The sequence below is a fragment of the Xiphophorus couchianus genome, chromosome 11, assembly GCF_001444195.1.
Source record: "Xiphophorus couchianus chromosome 11, X_couchianus-1.0, whole genome shotgun sequence".
Lineage (NCBI taxonomy): Eukaryota > Metazoa > Chordata > Actinopteri > Cyprinodontiformes > Poeciliidae > Xiphophorus > Xiphophorus couchianus.
Genome location: NC_040238.1, coordinates 3,507,209 through 3,523,909, shown reverse-complemented (window position 1 = coordinate 3,523,909; position 16,701 = coordinate 3,507,209). Strand labels below are relative to the sequence as shown.

The window sequence follows — 16,701 nt, the reverse complement described above, 5'->3', positions numbered from 1 at the left end:
CTGGAAGGAAACCAGTGCAATCACACTGAAGCTTCATGAGGGGAACATTTCAAAAAGGAGAAGTTACACAAGTCTTTATTTACAGAGGAAATGATCTACATGAAGGATGTCACGATGCTTCCATCAGCATATCTGTTTAAAAACGCAGTACACGTAAAACTGAATAAAACTTCCGTCTTAATTCATTTCTTCAGCCTGGATGGTTCAAAGTATAAATCTAAGGTAACTGGGACTCACTGCACTTATTCTGTACATGGTATTCAGTCTCCTTTACTCTGACACCCCAAAATAAAACCCAGCTGCTTTCCAAAGTCACTGAATTAGTAAATCCAAACAGATCAGAATAAATCCAGCCATTTTGAAGGTCTTAAAAGTTTATTAGAGAACAAACAACATCATGAAGACCCAGGAACACAGCAGACAGATGAGGAATAAAGATGCGGAAAGCACATAATTATATCTGAAAACACACAAAAGATCTTTCAAGAGATGGCTGTCCACTTTAACCAACAGCTCAGGAAAGGAAACAGTTGATGGGGGAATTACTAAGGATGCCAGTAGTAACTTTGGAAAGGCCGTAGAAAACCGTTGCAGGGTTTTCCCCAGAGTGTTATAAGCCTGGCGGGCCACCAGACTATGTGCCCGCCCATCAGGCTAAATGTTGTTAAATCCTAAATAGGATTTGTTTTACACATCAATAACATTAAAGACAGATTAAGTTAACGCACTGAAGTGGGCACAAGGGGGTATGTAACAATTACGCCATCAATGCACCTGCCATTGACTATTATTTCAAAACTATGGTGCGTGTTTGTACAGTTTAGAATTTTTGTAACTTTTAACATTTTCTAACACAAAAAAATTATAAGTTACAACATTGTTCAAAATCCAGACTTAAACTTAACTGAGAATATGAGGCAAGATTTGATAACTGATGTTCATAAATACGCTACCGAGCTTCAACTTTTTTGGAGAGAAATTGTGTCTGAAATTCGGTGTGTTGGTCTATCACATAAAATCCAAACAAAATACACTGAAGTATGTGGTTGTAACATAACATGTAAAGCTCAAGGGGTATGGAAACTTTTTAAAGGAGCCATGATCAGCCATGAGCAGATAAGCCACCATTTAAATCTTGCTTCTGCTCCAAACTCAAAGTGCGACAGTGAAACTGCACAATTGAAAAGAACAACAAGGATTATGACTCAGGTGATAATTTAGGGTAAACCTCCTACACTGAATCACATTGAGCTTGTCTGTGTAGTGTATGTAGTGGTGACACACACACACACGCCTACACACACACACACGCAGATGGGTTTGTGACTGAATGCTGCAAACTGAGCCTGCTGACCAAAACCAAAAGTGTTATCTTTTGGGCTCAGACTGAACAGAAGTGCAGACGTGGACACAAAGCCCTCCAGCTGGGACTCAACCACGTCAGTCAAGACTGGACTAAATCATAACGGTCCCAGATCCTTCACTTTTTCACATCAATAGCAATAAAACATTGAATTACTTCCTCCAGTATTTCTATATACCATATTATTTACTATTCTAGTGCAAAACCCTTCCCCTCAGTTGGAACCAGCTGCACCCACAAAATGTACACAAAGTTCAAACAAACACCGAGCCTGTCAGCTCTGCATATATAAAGCATAAATTTAACTTAAACACCACAAGAAGAATCACCAGAAACACAGGATGTTCACCCAACAGTTACAATTAGACCAACTATGAAGAAACTGAACCAGAGCTCATACAGACAAAGGAAAAGCAGAGAGACAGCATGGAGCATGAGAGGAATGAAAAGCTTCTGGTTTAAGGTCCCAGAGTGAAAGGACAACAACGCTCCCAGGCCACCGTATCACCAGGCCAACAGGAAATGGATGCACAGAGGCCCCAAAGCGCTTTAAAGCGAAATGAAGTACAAACATTATCTGCTAGTTAGTACAATGTTATTACAGCACAGTAGGCTTGTAACATGCAGAGTTTAAAAAGATCTTTTTTGGTCACAGAAAAGATCTCATTTTGTCACACAGACAAAAGAAGACTGTGTGAATAATCTCAAAAACTTTGAGTGAGAAGTACCCTGTTCAATTCAGCAGCAAAAAACAAATAACTGTTAAAAAGGGAAAATAAAACATATTTAAAAGATACTAGTTTGAAGCACATTTTGATTCAGTTTTGATATTCAGTCCTCTGGTGGGATTCTTTTAGCATAGCTTTTCTTCTCGACTTTGATCAGGCCATTCCAAAAAGTAATTTTTTAAAGTTTGGATGTATGCATGGATTCACTTTGAGCCATAAAATCCCTCTGCTAAACCCACATCACGATACGGCCACCGCCTTGTTTCACTGTGGATATCATACACTGATGCTTACTGATGGTTTTGGGTCAAACACGCCATGTAGCATTACATCCCAAAAGTTGAGGTTTAGTGAGATTTTAGTCAGGTGTTTAATTTTTATTTATTTATTATTTTGGAAGAAAGGGGCTCTGTCGCACATCTGTCATTAGTCCACACTTATGGACATATAGATGTCACTTCTTTCGTGTTGCTGTTGGCCTCCCTGACCAGTTAAGTTTGTCTTTTTTTGACCAGTTAAGTTTGTGTTAGTATTGAATAAACTGTCAGTTCTTGTGCTGTTTTTCTGAGTGGTATTTGATGAAGAGTGAATAATAACCATTAAAGCAATGATTTAGCTTCACATTGTGGCTGCTGGTGTAACGGCTATTTTGGACAACCTATGTTCATGAGAGTCACCGTTAAATATGTCTGAATTGAAATCAAGATATAAGGGATTTATATAAATAATAGATTATTATTGATTTGTTTTTGTTTTAAATATCTGGTAAACTGGTAAAGCGGTGGTTAGACCTTTTCTGTTTTATCCACAGTTTCACTTTATGCTGTTTTTTATTTTTAAGCAGTTATGAGGAAAAGTGGTGAAAAGTAAAACTGCTACTGCGCAAGTTACTCAACAAGTTGTTGCCAGGTAACCAAAGAGTGACTAAGTGAGTTGATGTCACCAACAGACTGAGCACCTAAAGTCTTTCCTCTGCCTACATCACCCAGAATGCTGTGGGACTCTGGATCAGAGTTCAGTGAAATTATTGAACAGTCTATCAGACATATTATCTATTGATTTTGATCACGTCTATCGCTATATGATGATTTATTACCCATCCCTATCCCACACTCATTCAGCCTTTGTAGAGTAGCAAAGAGAAATGTGACAAACATTGCAATAATGACTGACATGGTGATGTAAACCAACAGTAGTGAATCAATCAGATGCCATTTGTTTTTGTTTTAGTCACTACTTTTTTTGGTCATCTTTTACACCTCCATGCCTCTGTTCCACACCTGCCTCAACTGTCTTGTTTTTGATAAGACAGAGTCTCTGAGTCATCTGACAGACCACCACGCTTCACTGCAGCTGATGCTCATCGAGTATGCCGGTTGTTCTTTGCACAATTTGAACTCGACCGTCATGTTTTCTTACTAAATTTTCAAAAACTTATATCAATAGTTGCTGAAGTGCAAGTTTGTTTCAGGGATTTTTCACCCTTTCAGTCTCTATGAATATAAGTTTGAATAAGTCTGGTGTTTGACTTTCAGTCTGACAGAAAATGCTACCAGCAGAAATCATGATTTCACACAGTCACTGCATTAACCACCAGAAACCGACTGTTGACCTGATAGTGAAAATAGACTAACAGTGGTCTCAGGTATGAAAATCTAACCTTTCTATAACTATAAATACTTGTGTTGCACATTCTTTAAGAGTTTCTGAAGACTGAATCATGTCTACAAAGTTGAGAATGTGCAAATGTCAGTTTGAGGGTTTTTGAACCAAGTGCTGGGTTTATAAATCAACGTAGGTTTTGTGAGGGGATCTGACCACATGGTAACCTCAACAACAAACCAACACTTACAGGCTATACTCCTTACATGAAGTGGCTGCTGACTGGTTTTTCCTGTCTGATGGCTGCTGGGTAGTTTCAGTCAGTAAGAGAAAGGTTTTTTTATCATGAATTCAGTGAGCAACACTTTTTATTTGCCCTGACGTTCCTCTCAAGCTACCAGCTCCAACCACACCTACCCATCTCAGAGTCGCATGCCGTCAATCTCCTGTACCTACTCGGGCCGGCAGTGATGTTGCAATGGCAAAAAATGTTGACGGTTGAGATTTCCACGTCATGCTTCCTGTCAGGAATTCAACTACAACAAAGGAATGAAAACTAGTTTCTTTATGGCATTTATCACTCACGCACAGCAACTGTATCGCCACAGAATCGCTTTATTCATGCCAACAGGAAGAGAGGAAAAAATACACAGATGTGATGAGACAGAAAGGAAAGATTTCATGAGGTAGATATACTTTGCTTTTGGAAAATATGATGCTGTGTTCCTACTTTCACCTAAAAGTTCCTCCTTTTCCAGACTACAGAGTTCCCATAATGTTTTATAGTGAATAATAAAAGACTTAATAAGGAACCTGGAAAAGTCAGAAACAGAGAAGAAGGAATGAAGAAAGGAAAAAAATACAAGCGGTTTGACGGAGTTAGGAAGGGAAGAAGAAAAGACAAGACAGAAATGAAGAAAGCAGTGAAGGAAGGAAGGAAGGAAGGAACCAGAGACAGAAGCAAGCTTTTCTCCATCTTCATTCACCACACTGGGAGTTTTAGCATCTCAAGTTTGAGAGTCCATCCAACAAATATATGCACCACTATACAAAATTATATGCTTGTAAATCAAAAATTGTAATGTTTTTTTTTTAAGATTCAAAAATCTGTCACCAATGTGATAGAATTCCTTGTACTTCCTCAAAAACAAACAATTATTACACATTTTAACAACAAATGTATTTCTCAGAGTTACGATTCGGTTTTGATCCAAAGTATCAACATTCCAATCAGCAAAATTTCCATGAGCTGCTAATTCAGTGAAAATAAATGTATTATTAATTAAATGAAAATCATTATACACACATTTATAGCAATCAATATATTCTTACAATCATGTTTTCCTAATATCACACAGTTTACACACCCTGCAATGCTTACAGTTTAAAACACACTGCAAGGCCTCATAAAGAACATCTTTGGTGCAAATACACACAATGCTAGACTTCAAGAGGAAGAGCATTACAAATAATCTATAGGTTACATTATTTACAATCTAAGCAATCAACCTGAAGATTACTTTTTTCATAATTAAAAACACACTAATGAAAGCAGCATTGAAATAATTCATATAACCAAGAAAAGGGATTTTATTCCTACTTAAAGGCAGGTACAAACAATAAAAGCATCAATAATGCAAACAGCTGAGTGATGATGGGTCAGATGGGAGCAGATAGAATCTCACTTCTGAGTTGAAGAAACAACATGAAACACTAAATGTTTCCTAACATCATATTAAGACGTATGTAGGCCTTATTTCCTGAGTTTTCTTCAGATTTGTAAGTACAAATAAGTACAAATTAAATTTCGTTGTCCTTGTGACAATGACAATAAAGATTTATCTTATCTATCTTACTCATCATCACTGAAGACTCTACATCTGAGCCGTCACTCTCCATCAATGTTATGGTGGCTGATGAATTTGCCTCAGGAAACCTCTGGATTTTATATTTCCTATGCAGCCGAGAACACAAACAACCCACCAACATCAGCATCTGTTGTACAATCAGACCTGAAATATACAGGAAATTTCTTCCCACTTGTCTTGGTGCATAAAACTAGTGCGTTTTCAGAATGGACCTCAAACTAGAGCACACATGAACACTTCCTTGTTCCTTGTCTCTTTGCTTTAAGCGCTCGATGTAGCTAATTTCATTTTATGCATGCAAGACTCCAGGGCAAGGCTCTTCATGGTCAGCAAACACTGTACATGCTGGATACATAGTGGGGCATTTTATTACATAACCATTTATACGATGCACAATCAGATGCCGCTACTAAATGAAAACAATAAAAGTTACTGGTCAGTCGGGCTCAATCGATCACCTCCCGTGCATCCTGCTCAGAAATTCATCCCAAAGCTACCATTTCCATCAGACAGGGTCGATGTGGACCTACAGTCTGACAAGCCGCATGTCTCTATCAATAGCTGCACATAATTAACAGCCCTGGTTTTACGCAGTCAGGCAGGAGGGCATGACAGTTTGTTCAATGTGGTCTCACTTCGTTCACAAAGTCAGACAGGAAGTCAGTCAGGCAGCTGCAAACTCTGGCCTGTTCCCCTGCTTTCTCAGCATTTCCCTCCAATCAATCCTCCGGTTTTGTATTCCAAGAGACATTAAAATATATATACAAAAATCACCAGTGTGCAAGATCTCTTGGGACGAGTGCTGGACCTAAATTAAAAAGCACTAACTGAGCAATATCGGGTTCTCTTTTTTTGGGGATCAGCTCGTTTCTTCTTTGACGGCGTGTTGCACCACTAAACAGTAGGAGTGGCCCGGAGTGTGAACTTAATCTCTTTATCCCTGGATCTCTATGCTGCTTACTGTCCAATTCAAGAACCTTTTCAAGCATCTGCCAAAAAAGTTAATCCCCGCTCTTTAAATCCCGGTCGTTTGCGCCAGCCACTCTTCTATGAAATTCTCTCTGCTACTATTATTATACAATGTTACTCGTGTTTTCTATAAACTGTCCCACCCTGCTGCTATTTCCATTGGGTTGCACCTGACTGGTAACGCTCATCATTACAATCCGCGTAATAGAAAACAAGCTCCAACCCAATCTGAAAATATGTCCATCCTACTGCTGCTAGAGAAAGGCTGAGTGATTCAGCATCTGACTAGAATATCTATGCACTGTAAACATACATAAAATTACTAATCATAATCATTTAAACTAAAGAATGAAATCTATTTTTTCTCTCTCTTTTGTGTCACTGAAGACAATTTTCAATAACATCCACTATAAGCCAATGGGAGACCCTATACATATTCTATAGTCTATTACTGGAGAATTGTGTTAAGTCCCAATGGTTACACTGGCAGCCGTTGTGTTAGTGCGCATGGAAAAATTATACAGTAAACACTTTTATGTCTACTACAGTATCTTTTATTCAACTACATTGAAATGCAAATTACATTTAGCTGCATTAATAAGTACAAATTACTCTGTAAGATACTGACAGGTCATGTGAGTTTGTCGTACTGTTTATAAAAATTTAGAATTTGTATAACGTATAACTTCTATTTAGATTAACAAAATTATCGTCACCAATCAGATTGAAAACTGCACTAGATACAACATATAAGTCACTAAATGTAAATATATACCGACAAATACTTCTAGTTATTTTATTCAGTATTTGCTTGGATTTTGATAAGATGACTTAGAATATAGAGTAAACCCTAGCTATTTTTTGTGCATCGAACAAGTTTATTTGTATAGCACATTTCAGCAACAAGGCAGTTCAAAGTGCTTTACATCATAAAAACATCGTGCACTTATCAATCATAAACCATGCAATGAACATTACATTTTGTCAAATGCCATCATCAAAATTGTCAAGCTAATACGCATTAAAAATATTGATCAATGTTCCAGTTGCTCCTAATCAAAGGCAACTAAACAGGTGGGTTTTTGTAATTGTCTTTATGCAATTCTGAAGGTTCAGGTCTGAGCATGTTTTTGCTGTTGCGCTACTTGTACAGTAACTCAGCCATAACATGATGGATTAGCTGGTTAATAAGCACTACTTTACTTTTCAAACCAGAATATTTTGTAAGAGCTGAATTTGTCTTTAAGCAAAAAAAAAGCACAAAAAACCAACATTCTTGTAGTCTTCTTTAAGCCAGCTGACCAGAAGTGCACAACAAACAGTAGAGGAGGGGCAGTGCTGTGCTGCTCTACTTCCATACAGTTCAAGATAGATCCAGTGCAGAAGGAGATTTTTAGCAGTTTTGAAACCATAGTTCTTTAAAACGTTGGTGTGCCTATGTATTGGAAAGCAAACATTGCAAAATAGAAACAGAAAATTGCTTTAAATAAACAAACTGAAACAAAGTCTGTACTAAAAGTACCACAGCAGACAGATCTCACAACAAAAAAGTTCATACACACACATCTTAACTTTACACACACATCTTAGCTTTACACACTTCTTCCTATAATAGCTTTTTTGTATTATTCAAATGGTGTTCATATTTTCAGACACATATGAACACCATACGATTTTTATTTTAAAAATAAAATCAAGTGACTTGATTGACTACATACTTCCCCAGCAGCAAACAATGTGTATTAATTTTAAAAAAAACAACAATTAACTTAATTTTAAACTTTATCTAAAGTTGTTTAAAATAATTTAATTTCACATTCTACAGCAGTGTTTCCCAACCCTGGTTCTCAAGTCACATTTAAGCCATAAATGTCATGGCATCAGCCAATTAATGGCTGATTAAGAGGTTTGGCTGAACTGTAATATCTGAGTCAGGTGTGTTAAAGCAGGGAAACATCTAAAACATTCAGGACAGAGTGCCTGGAGGACCAGGGTTGGGAAACAATGTTCTAGAGAAAGGAACATGACCTTTTGGCTTAAAATATGGGACTATTAAGGTCAGTAACAGGCGTTTAATCTGACCATTATGAGATCAATGCCAGTACTTTAAATAAAAATATGAAGTCTTTTTTTAAGTTGCATACATGATCTATGTTTAAGTTATGTGCATATGTATTTTCCCAGGTGAAACTGAATCTTTTGACAGTATTTTAAGCATACCTGGTTCCAATGAGTTTACAATTCAAAGCAGCAAATAAATTCCTATTTAAAACAGGGAGGACTTTCATCTGCAACTATCCACAATGACAGTGTTGGTTGTTCTCTTTCCTTGCTGTTATGTTTGGAGGCACTTCATTTAAAGCCAACCATTAATGTTAGCATGATACTAACAAACAAACAACCAAACATGCATGGGTAGGAAATGAACATATTACTATAAGCAAGTTAGAAATTGCAGCCACATTGATTAGACTTAACAGCGACAAAACCCACTGAGTCACCGTCGCAGAAATCACTTCCACCATCTCGTCAGGCGCTGATGAACAGGCTCCATAAGCGGGGGAGGCTTAGCTACACACCCGCATATTTACGACAACCAACCAAGTGCTCCTCCTAAACGCTGCACTTTTACTGTTTTCTGCTCCGCTGACGGAGCTAAACACGAAGCGTAGTGACATTTGCTTACCGAAAATACGTCCACGTCCGTGGCAGCCATGGTGTGGAATGTGTGTTGACGGCGTGCTGAGTAGCAGACTGAGCAGAGGCGAAAGGGAACAGCCCTCCTCTCTCCGTACTTAGCCTGCTAAACTAACTGAAGGCGAGCTGACAGGGATGGGAACAGAGGGACGCAAGGAGGCGAACCGTGACAAGATGGTTCCCTGCTGCCTTGTTTGATCGTCGGTCATTTTATTCATCTTTACCCGGTAGGCGGTCTTAAAACTTTTTTTTTTTTAAATCAGATAAGTAAAGGTAGAATTGAACCGTTTGCAAATTGTTGAAACCATCCTCTTTGCACTTGAGTAATATTCTGGTCACAAATATTACAGCTTATTGTATGTTACATTCGCTTTCAGGTTTACCTGTTTTTTTATGTAACAACTAGACCAATTCCCCCCACTCGTCCAAAATAGAGTACTGTATCGGTAATTTTGCATTAAAACGTTTACGAAGACAAGCGCCTAACTTAAAGAAAGGGTGTGATCTATCTTGACATGGTTTACATCTTTGTAAGTGACGACCTCGTTTCAATTAGTGATGGGAATTTCAGTTCCGTTCAGAGATCCGAATCATTTGGCTTAGCTCCTGAAAAAGAGACGACTTCAGTTCCCAAAACCATTTTTGTGGTTTATACATTATATAGATTAATTACACACAGCTGGATATTTTTAAAGTCTTCTATTAATTATGATAATTTTACAGCTGAGGAAATATTTTAAAATTAGAATATTACACCTGACTAATAAAAAAAAAAATTTTTTTTATTAGTCAGAAATGTAGGCTAGATGAAAAGTATGTTTAAAATCTGCTTAGAGGCTGTAAATTTCAAAATGTACTTTTAATCTGACATACAATGAGACATGTATGTATAGTCTAATTTGCTGAAATTACTGTATATTTAATTCTTGTAACTTTCGATATTTGTGTGGAAGCCATCTTTGGTAAACTAATTTGAACGCAGTAATTCTGTAGTAATTCTGTAATATGTTTGATATAGTTAGAAATGAAACTGACCACTTATAACAAATGAGTTTCTTAAACCAATGGCAACAAGTCAATCTGTGTTTGTTGACATGTTCCTTAGTTTAGAGTCTGAATGCCGGAGAGAAATAGATTGTTGAGTTCCTACAACAAATATTACTTTGAACCAGGATTTGACTTTTGAATGGTCTAAGCCAAAAAAGTATAAATCCATGTCCTCATAAGGCACCCTGTGAATTCCGCACTATTTAATAATCTGTAAGAGATATTTTAAATCCATTAAAAGTCAAAGTTTTGGCTTGGTTGAAACATTGCTTAATCTCATGTTTTGCCTTGTAAATTCTGTGCTGGTAAAGATTTATACACCTTTTGCAAAATGCTTGGAACTGAAAGAGAAACTCACTGCATGACCTTCAATGTGATTACTTCAGCTAATGATTGTCTGACCTCCTAGAGACAGAGCACAACCTTTCACCTACTCTCTACCTCCAACATATCAGTGATGTTTAATTGCAGTTACACCTTTTTACACCATTTCAAGTTTAATGTCAAAATCACATTTATATCACATTTATTTTCTTTAGCTTCTCTGATTTAGCATTCATTTATAATTTTATAACCATAACTTATATCACATTTATTTTCTTCAGCTTCTCTGATCTATCATTCATTTATGATTTTATAACCATAACTTATTAATTATTCTTATTATAATCTTAATGTGAGTTATTACAGATGTTTTTCTGAAAAGAAACCAAGAATAATACATGATTCTAATTATTTACTACTAAAGTTACAGTTACTTGTTTTTCTTGTAGTTCCCACAAATATAAGTGTATTATTACAAGTAAACCAATATTCATATAAGTATTTTACTTTGAATCTTATCCAATTACTAATAATGTTTAGATTTAATTTTTTAAAACTTTCATGCTTTAAAATAGTCTCAGCTATTTTTATAAATCTGCAGGCTGGAAACTTCCTCTTTTTCCAGGAAACCTGCTTTTCCTGTTTAATGACTCTCTCTGACTGACTATGATTTCTTATGATTAGATAGAAAAAAGTAGAATTAAAGCAAAGTTTGCATGAGACAAAAACAACACACACAACCAGATTTATTTTACTGACACTTAAGTCTACTGTTGGGCCTTGATGTCACTTGAGTGATTCATTTTAAAGATAACTTTATTTATTATTACTGTTAAACTAACTTTATTGACACTTAAGTCTACTGCTGGGCCTTGATGTCACTTGAGTGATTCATTTTAAAGATAACTTTATTTATTAGTACTGTTAAACTAAAATCTCCAGCATGGGGAAGTGGGATGAGCTCGGATTTTCTTGACACAGGGTATGTTAGTATATTTATAGTAATTTTTAGAGACAAGAAGTTTTGTAAATGTTCCTTTTTGGAAGACAAGGACTAAAACTGTTGAAGTTGATAGACATCACCCAACCGTAATTTGCAAGTGTAAAATAAATATAGGTCACCAAAATTGTCTATTTAAATCTGGCACTCTTTGAACTATATAATTTAGTTTATATAAAAACATTAATAAAAGATACTCTGCACCAGATTTAGCTTAAACTAGTTTCTGTCTGTAGCCTCTGTGCAAATTAAAACAAACATTTCCACAAAGTGAATTTGAAAGTAAAATTGAGTGGAAGGAAATGGTTGGCAGACATCAGTGCAAAAGATAAAAGGGCAGCCAGAGGACTGTGAGGGGAGAAAAGCATAGCAACAATAAAGTTGAATTGCACAGTTTATGTGTGGGCTGTTTTGTTAAGCCAACATAGCTATGTGAGAATTTATTATTATTATTATTATTATTGGCCTTGAATATTGAAATTTTCTGTAAAACTAAATTTACAACTTAAGTTTGTGTTGAAGAAAACACAAGAGTTCTTTCTCATTTCGTTAAATGAATCAGCACAAAGACTCGACTCGGGTACGGGCGGCACTGCATTGGTTTCAATATGGCCACTTCTTATCAGATCCTCCCTTTCAGTTCAGGAATGTCATTATAGTGCAAGCCAGGGCAGGAGCTGATATATGATATGACAGCACAAAAATGTGAGGTTAATCAAATGTTTTAGGCTACTTTATGTACAATAATTCTTTTTAAAAATACATTGTTACGTTTAAATGAACAAATGCGGTCAAAGATTGAGCTTACAACTGTCTGCCGCCAATCAGTGGATAATTAAGCCATCATGTGACATATTCTACTTTTATTGTAGGGTGATTTTTACAGAAGGGGGAAAAAAGACTTCAATCCATGCGGAAAAGTTTAATCGATTCTTTTCTTTCTTATGTAGGAGGAATTCCACCTTTTACAATTATTCGCATGAAATTACTTAATGTTTTACGCTTCTGTAAAAGTTTCTCATTTTTCATGAAGCATTAAACGTCTTACCAGTTCACTTTCTTTTGAAAACACGTGGGTATATTATTCAAATCATTTCCACGTCCACACCTTGCCCGGGACAAAAATAGAGCAACTCCCCCAGGTAGAGAGGGAGGAGAGCAGAGCAGCCAGGTGTCTGGACGGCGCGGCTGCGAAACACAAGTTTCTTCTTTTTGTTCTGGCTTTAACAGTTTTATTCATGGATTTAACAAAGGAATCCATCATTTCTTTGCTAGTGGCTGAGGGGGGGAAAGTGAAGAAATCTGATCTGGAGGCACACTTTAAATCCTCAGTGGACTGTGTCGACCCGGCGGAGAAGGATCGGAGCAGAGAGCTCTTCAAGACTTTAGTGAACAATGTCGCCTACGTCAAAGCGATCGACGGGACCCGGTTCGTTATTCTCAGAAAACCGTACCTGCATTTTCTCGGAGGGAGCCAAACGACTGAAAACGGTAATGATGATAGAAATACGGATGTGTCAGGCGAGCAGGAGCAGGCTCCAGATGAGCAAGATGAACAGCCTGACAACTCAGAAGAGTTAGCTGCTTCTGGGGGAAATCCTGCATCTTTATCTCCCATAGAGCTGGCTCTGCAGAGGAGCAAATGTGAGGAGGTCAAGGTTAGAAAGATGCTGAATTTTGATGTTAACAGGAAGGAGAACGATGAAATCAGGGCACAGAGCAAACCTTATGGTCTTCCTCTGAGGATACCTGTTTCTAGCAGGGTGGAGATCCAAAAACTGAGGGTGAACCCAGAAGAACCTCCCCACAGTCGAAAAGCAGACGCCTCCAAGACTAAGAGGAAGCCGTCCTCGGTGGAGAGTTGTTCACCCCAGCTGAGGAGGGCAGCAAGGAACTCCAAGGTGACGGAGGAACCCAAAGACTCAAGGATTTCCTCCATGTTCCCCCTGGAGCAGACGGAGCACGAGTGGCTGGTGAAGTGTGCTGCAGGCCAATGGACCCAAGTTCACGGCCTGCTGCTCGCCGACTGCCATCTTGCCCAGAAGAAGGACTTCATCTCGGGGTTCACCGTCCTGCACTGGGCAGCCAAGTGTGGGAACAGTAAAATGCTCTCTGTGGTCATGGACATGGTCTGGGAGGGAAAGGTCAACATCGACATCAATTCAAAATCTCACGGGGGTTACACTCCTCTACACATAGCTGCTCAGCATGACCAGGAGTACATCATGGCCATGCTGGTGGGCGAGTTCGGGGCCAACATCAGGATCAGGGACAACTGTGGCAACAGGCCCTGCCACTACCTGCACAAGGGCATTTCTAAAACTGTCAGGGAGATGTTGACAGAGCCCAAAGCGCCGACCCAACCTCAGGCGACGGACCCTCTGTCCCAGAGAGAGGAGCAGGACGTGCTGCCAGACCTCTCCAGGGGTTTGCACTCCTTTAGCCGTCTCTTCCAGCCAACGGCGATCATCCACAAAAAGAAACCCAGTCAGAGGTCTGGACTTTACTCTCTGAGCGAGGACAACAGTGAGGAGCAAGAAGCCTCTGACTTCAGACACAGAGTGATGTCTAACGCTTCTGTGTGCTGATGAATGATGGAAACATCACTTTATTTAAATTTTCATCAGCCTGCTGCTGCTAAAACTATCAAACATATTGATAATTACAATTGTAATAAAGCAATCAATAGCATATTATTGAAATGAAATCAAGAAATTTTGAAATCTGGAAAAACGGATGTCCTGTTCAAAAGACAACTGAATAAGAAACCTTATAAGGTGATGTTTACAGACTCTTTACATTATTTTTGTGGATATTTTAACCGGTTTTCAATCATTTCAGTTCCAGAAAGAATCTGGCGAATCTATTTTCACGAGAAACATTTACGAAACAAGACTTGACATGTTTCGCCTCTTGAATTGTTTAGTCAGAGATGAACAAAAAGGGGCGACTACAAAAGGAGAGAATCAAAATGTGGGACTTATGTGTGAATCCAACTCTTTATCAGCAAGAAAATTCATTCATAAATCAAAATGTCAGTGAAATGCATGAAAATATTTACTCCCTCTGTAACAAAAAAATACATAATTATAATGTTTTTAGATATTCTAAGTCACTGAGTTAAGTATTTTGATGTAAGTAAAGTATATTAAATCTGACTATAAGCTTTAAAACAGGTCATTTATTAAAAGCCATCCAGGTTTTCCTGAAATCTGTTAAGCGTCTCTGTGCCAGAGATTTCTCTGAAATATTGCTCGGCTTGTTGGGACAGCTGTGATTCAGGCTGATAAGCAGCTGACTGGGGCTCGGTGTGTTCATGTGCAGCTGGAAGCTATAGAGCTAACTGTTTCGTCATACTTTATGATCAGCAGCCTGAAGCTACGGAGAGGTCTGCAGGGGGGAAAAACCCTCTCCCTCCCTGCTGCTTCTTCTGTGACTTATGATGTCACTTCCCCGGCAGCCTTCATTGTTCCTGCATCAAGATGACGGGTCATCTCCTTGCCCGAAGGCTTTGTTATGCACATGTCTTTTTCTAGGGCAGCTATGGGGAAAAATAGGCTGGGATGAGCAGAATGAGAGATGGCAGGTATACCATTTTTGCATTTGAGAGTAAAGATTTTAAATTTTAATAGAACCAATCCATAACAAATATCATATCAAGGCACCTAACAAGATGGTGGCACTGAGCTAGAGACACTTTCTACAAGAACGCAAAATCTTTTAGTGGCTTTAATCAGGAAAGGGGCACAGCTAAACCGAAACACTGAGCCCAGAATACTTCCTAACGAATAGAAAGGATGTGTATGGCTTCATTGAGGAAATTAATACAGTTAAGCACAGAAACACTGAGCCAGAAGTACTTTCTATTGATCTCAAAGAGTTCATATTAATTGTAAAATCAAAATGGCTTTTCCAGAAAAGAGATGATGTTAAACACAGACTCACTGAGTCTGGAGTACTATCAACATTTCACATCGTAGAAAAGTGAATGTTGCATTTTTAATGTCTATTTGGATTTTGTTCATATTTATTTTATTTTACTGTCAATGTTTCAGAAAGCTCACATTTTCTGGCTCCAAAACATAAACTAAACAACAAAATAAAGCGCATACAGATTTTTATATTGGACATGTATAGATATTCATGACATGCTAACAGGAAGGAGTATGAAAAACATTTAGCAGTCCTTCTAAATGTTTTTCATACTCTTCCTTAAAAATCAAGACATGCTTTATAGTTGTTTTGCTTTTTTCCTGCTTGAATTTAGTTTTATTTGCAATTTTGAGGTATAGAGAGTTTTAAATAAGAGTCAATTTCCTGGTCAAACTTTCATTGGAGATGCATACAAAAGAACATGTAAGTGGAGTTAAAATATTGCCTTAGTCTTTTTTTCAGGTCAAATTTAGAGAGGACACATTGTTCTAAAATGTGTTCCCTAAATTTTACCAGAATGGACCAGAACATTAAGTTTCCCAAAATAGCCTTAGGCAGGGAATTTTGTGGATAAATATATTAACTGTACTTGCTCAAAGCAGCTGCCCTCATGTGATGCCATAATAAAAAACAATGTAACCCCTATGCTTGCAGTTTTTCCATTATCCCAGCATCCAGACTCTGAAGGTTTCCTCTTAACAATAAATATCAAGTGGCTCCAGCAGTGTGAAGTAAAATAAAACTGTATAAGATCTAAAGTAACCATCATGGCTGGCTCAATGTGTGATTTCTCAAAAAGAACAAAATGATTTCATAAATAGCAATTCGCTCTTCTCTACCAACTTTACACTGAAATGTTGTACTCTAATTGATCTTTCAAATAAATCTGTCAGAAAAATAACCTGCTCTGAGCAATTTATAAAGAATTTTTTTAATATATATAGATAAGGTAATCTAGAATTGGAGCCCAAAATCAAATTCTGCCTAAGCCCCGGTTAAATCTTGAGCCGGCCCTGATAACCAGAAACAACCAAGATCACCAAAAAAATCATTTAAAATTGTCAGCCAGCAAGCATGAGAAAACACAATTACTTCCAGACAGACAAACAATAGAAAAAGATTGATGCAAAGTTTAACAACAAAGCAAAAGATGTGACCAAAGTTAAACAA

General features: G+C 37.6%; 2 protein-coding genes across 4 annotated transcripts in view; one reads left to right on the top strand and one right to left on the bottom strand.

Moving 5' to 3' along the window:
- Positions 1-9,371, bottom strand: part of septin8a (septin 8a) — a 37,677-nt gene extending 28,306 nt beyond the window's left edge. For all 3 annotated transcript variants that reach the window (XM_028030753.1, XM_028030754.1, XM_028030755.1), the window contains exon 1: positions 9,217-9,371. In XM_028030753.1, coding sequence (XP_027886554.1) covers positions 9,217-9,246 — 30 coding nt within the window. In that variant the 5' untranslated portion in view covers positions 9,247-9,371. The remainder of the gene's footprint in view (positions 1-9,216) is intronic.
- A 3,332-nt stretch (positions 9,372-12,703) lies between these two features.
- Positions 12,704-16,293, top strand: sowahaa (sosondowah ankyrin repeat domain family member Aa). Its single transcript, XM_028032395.1, has one exon. It carries the CDS (start codon positions 12,837-12,839, stop codon positions 14,184-14,186), a length of 1,350 nt encoding a protein of 449 aa, XP_027888196.1. The 5' UTR covers positions 12,704-12,836; the 3' UTR covers positions 14,187-16,293.
- Positions 16,294-16,701: the final 408 nt, after the last annotated feature.

Bases quoted from the DNA above. Each gene is read 5' to 3' on its own strand.
- sowahaa (XM_028032395.1), top strand. From the start codon at position 12,837: ATGGATTTAACAAAGGAATCCATCATTTCTTTGCTAGTGGCTGAGGGG.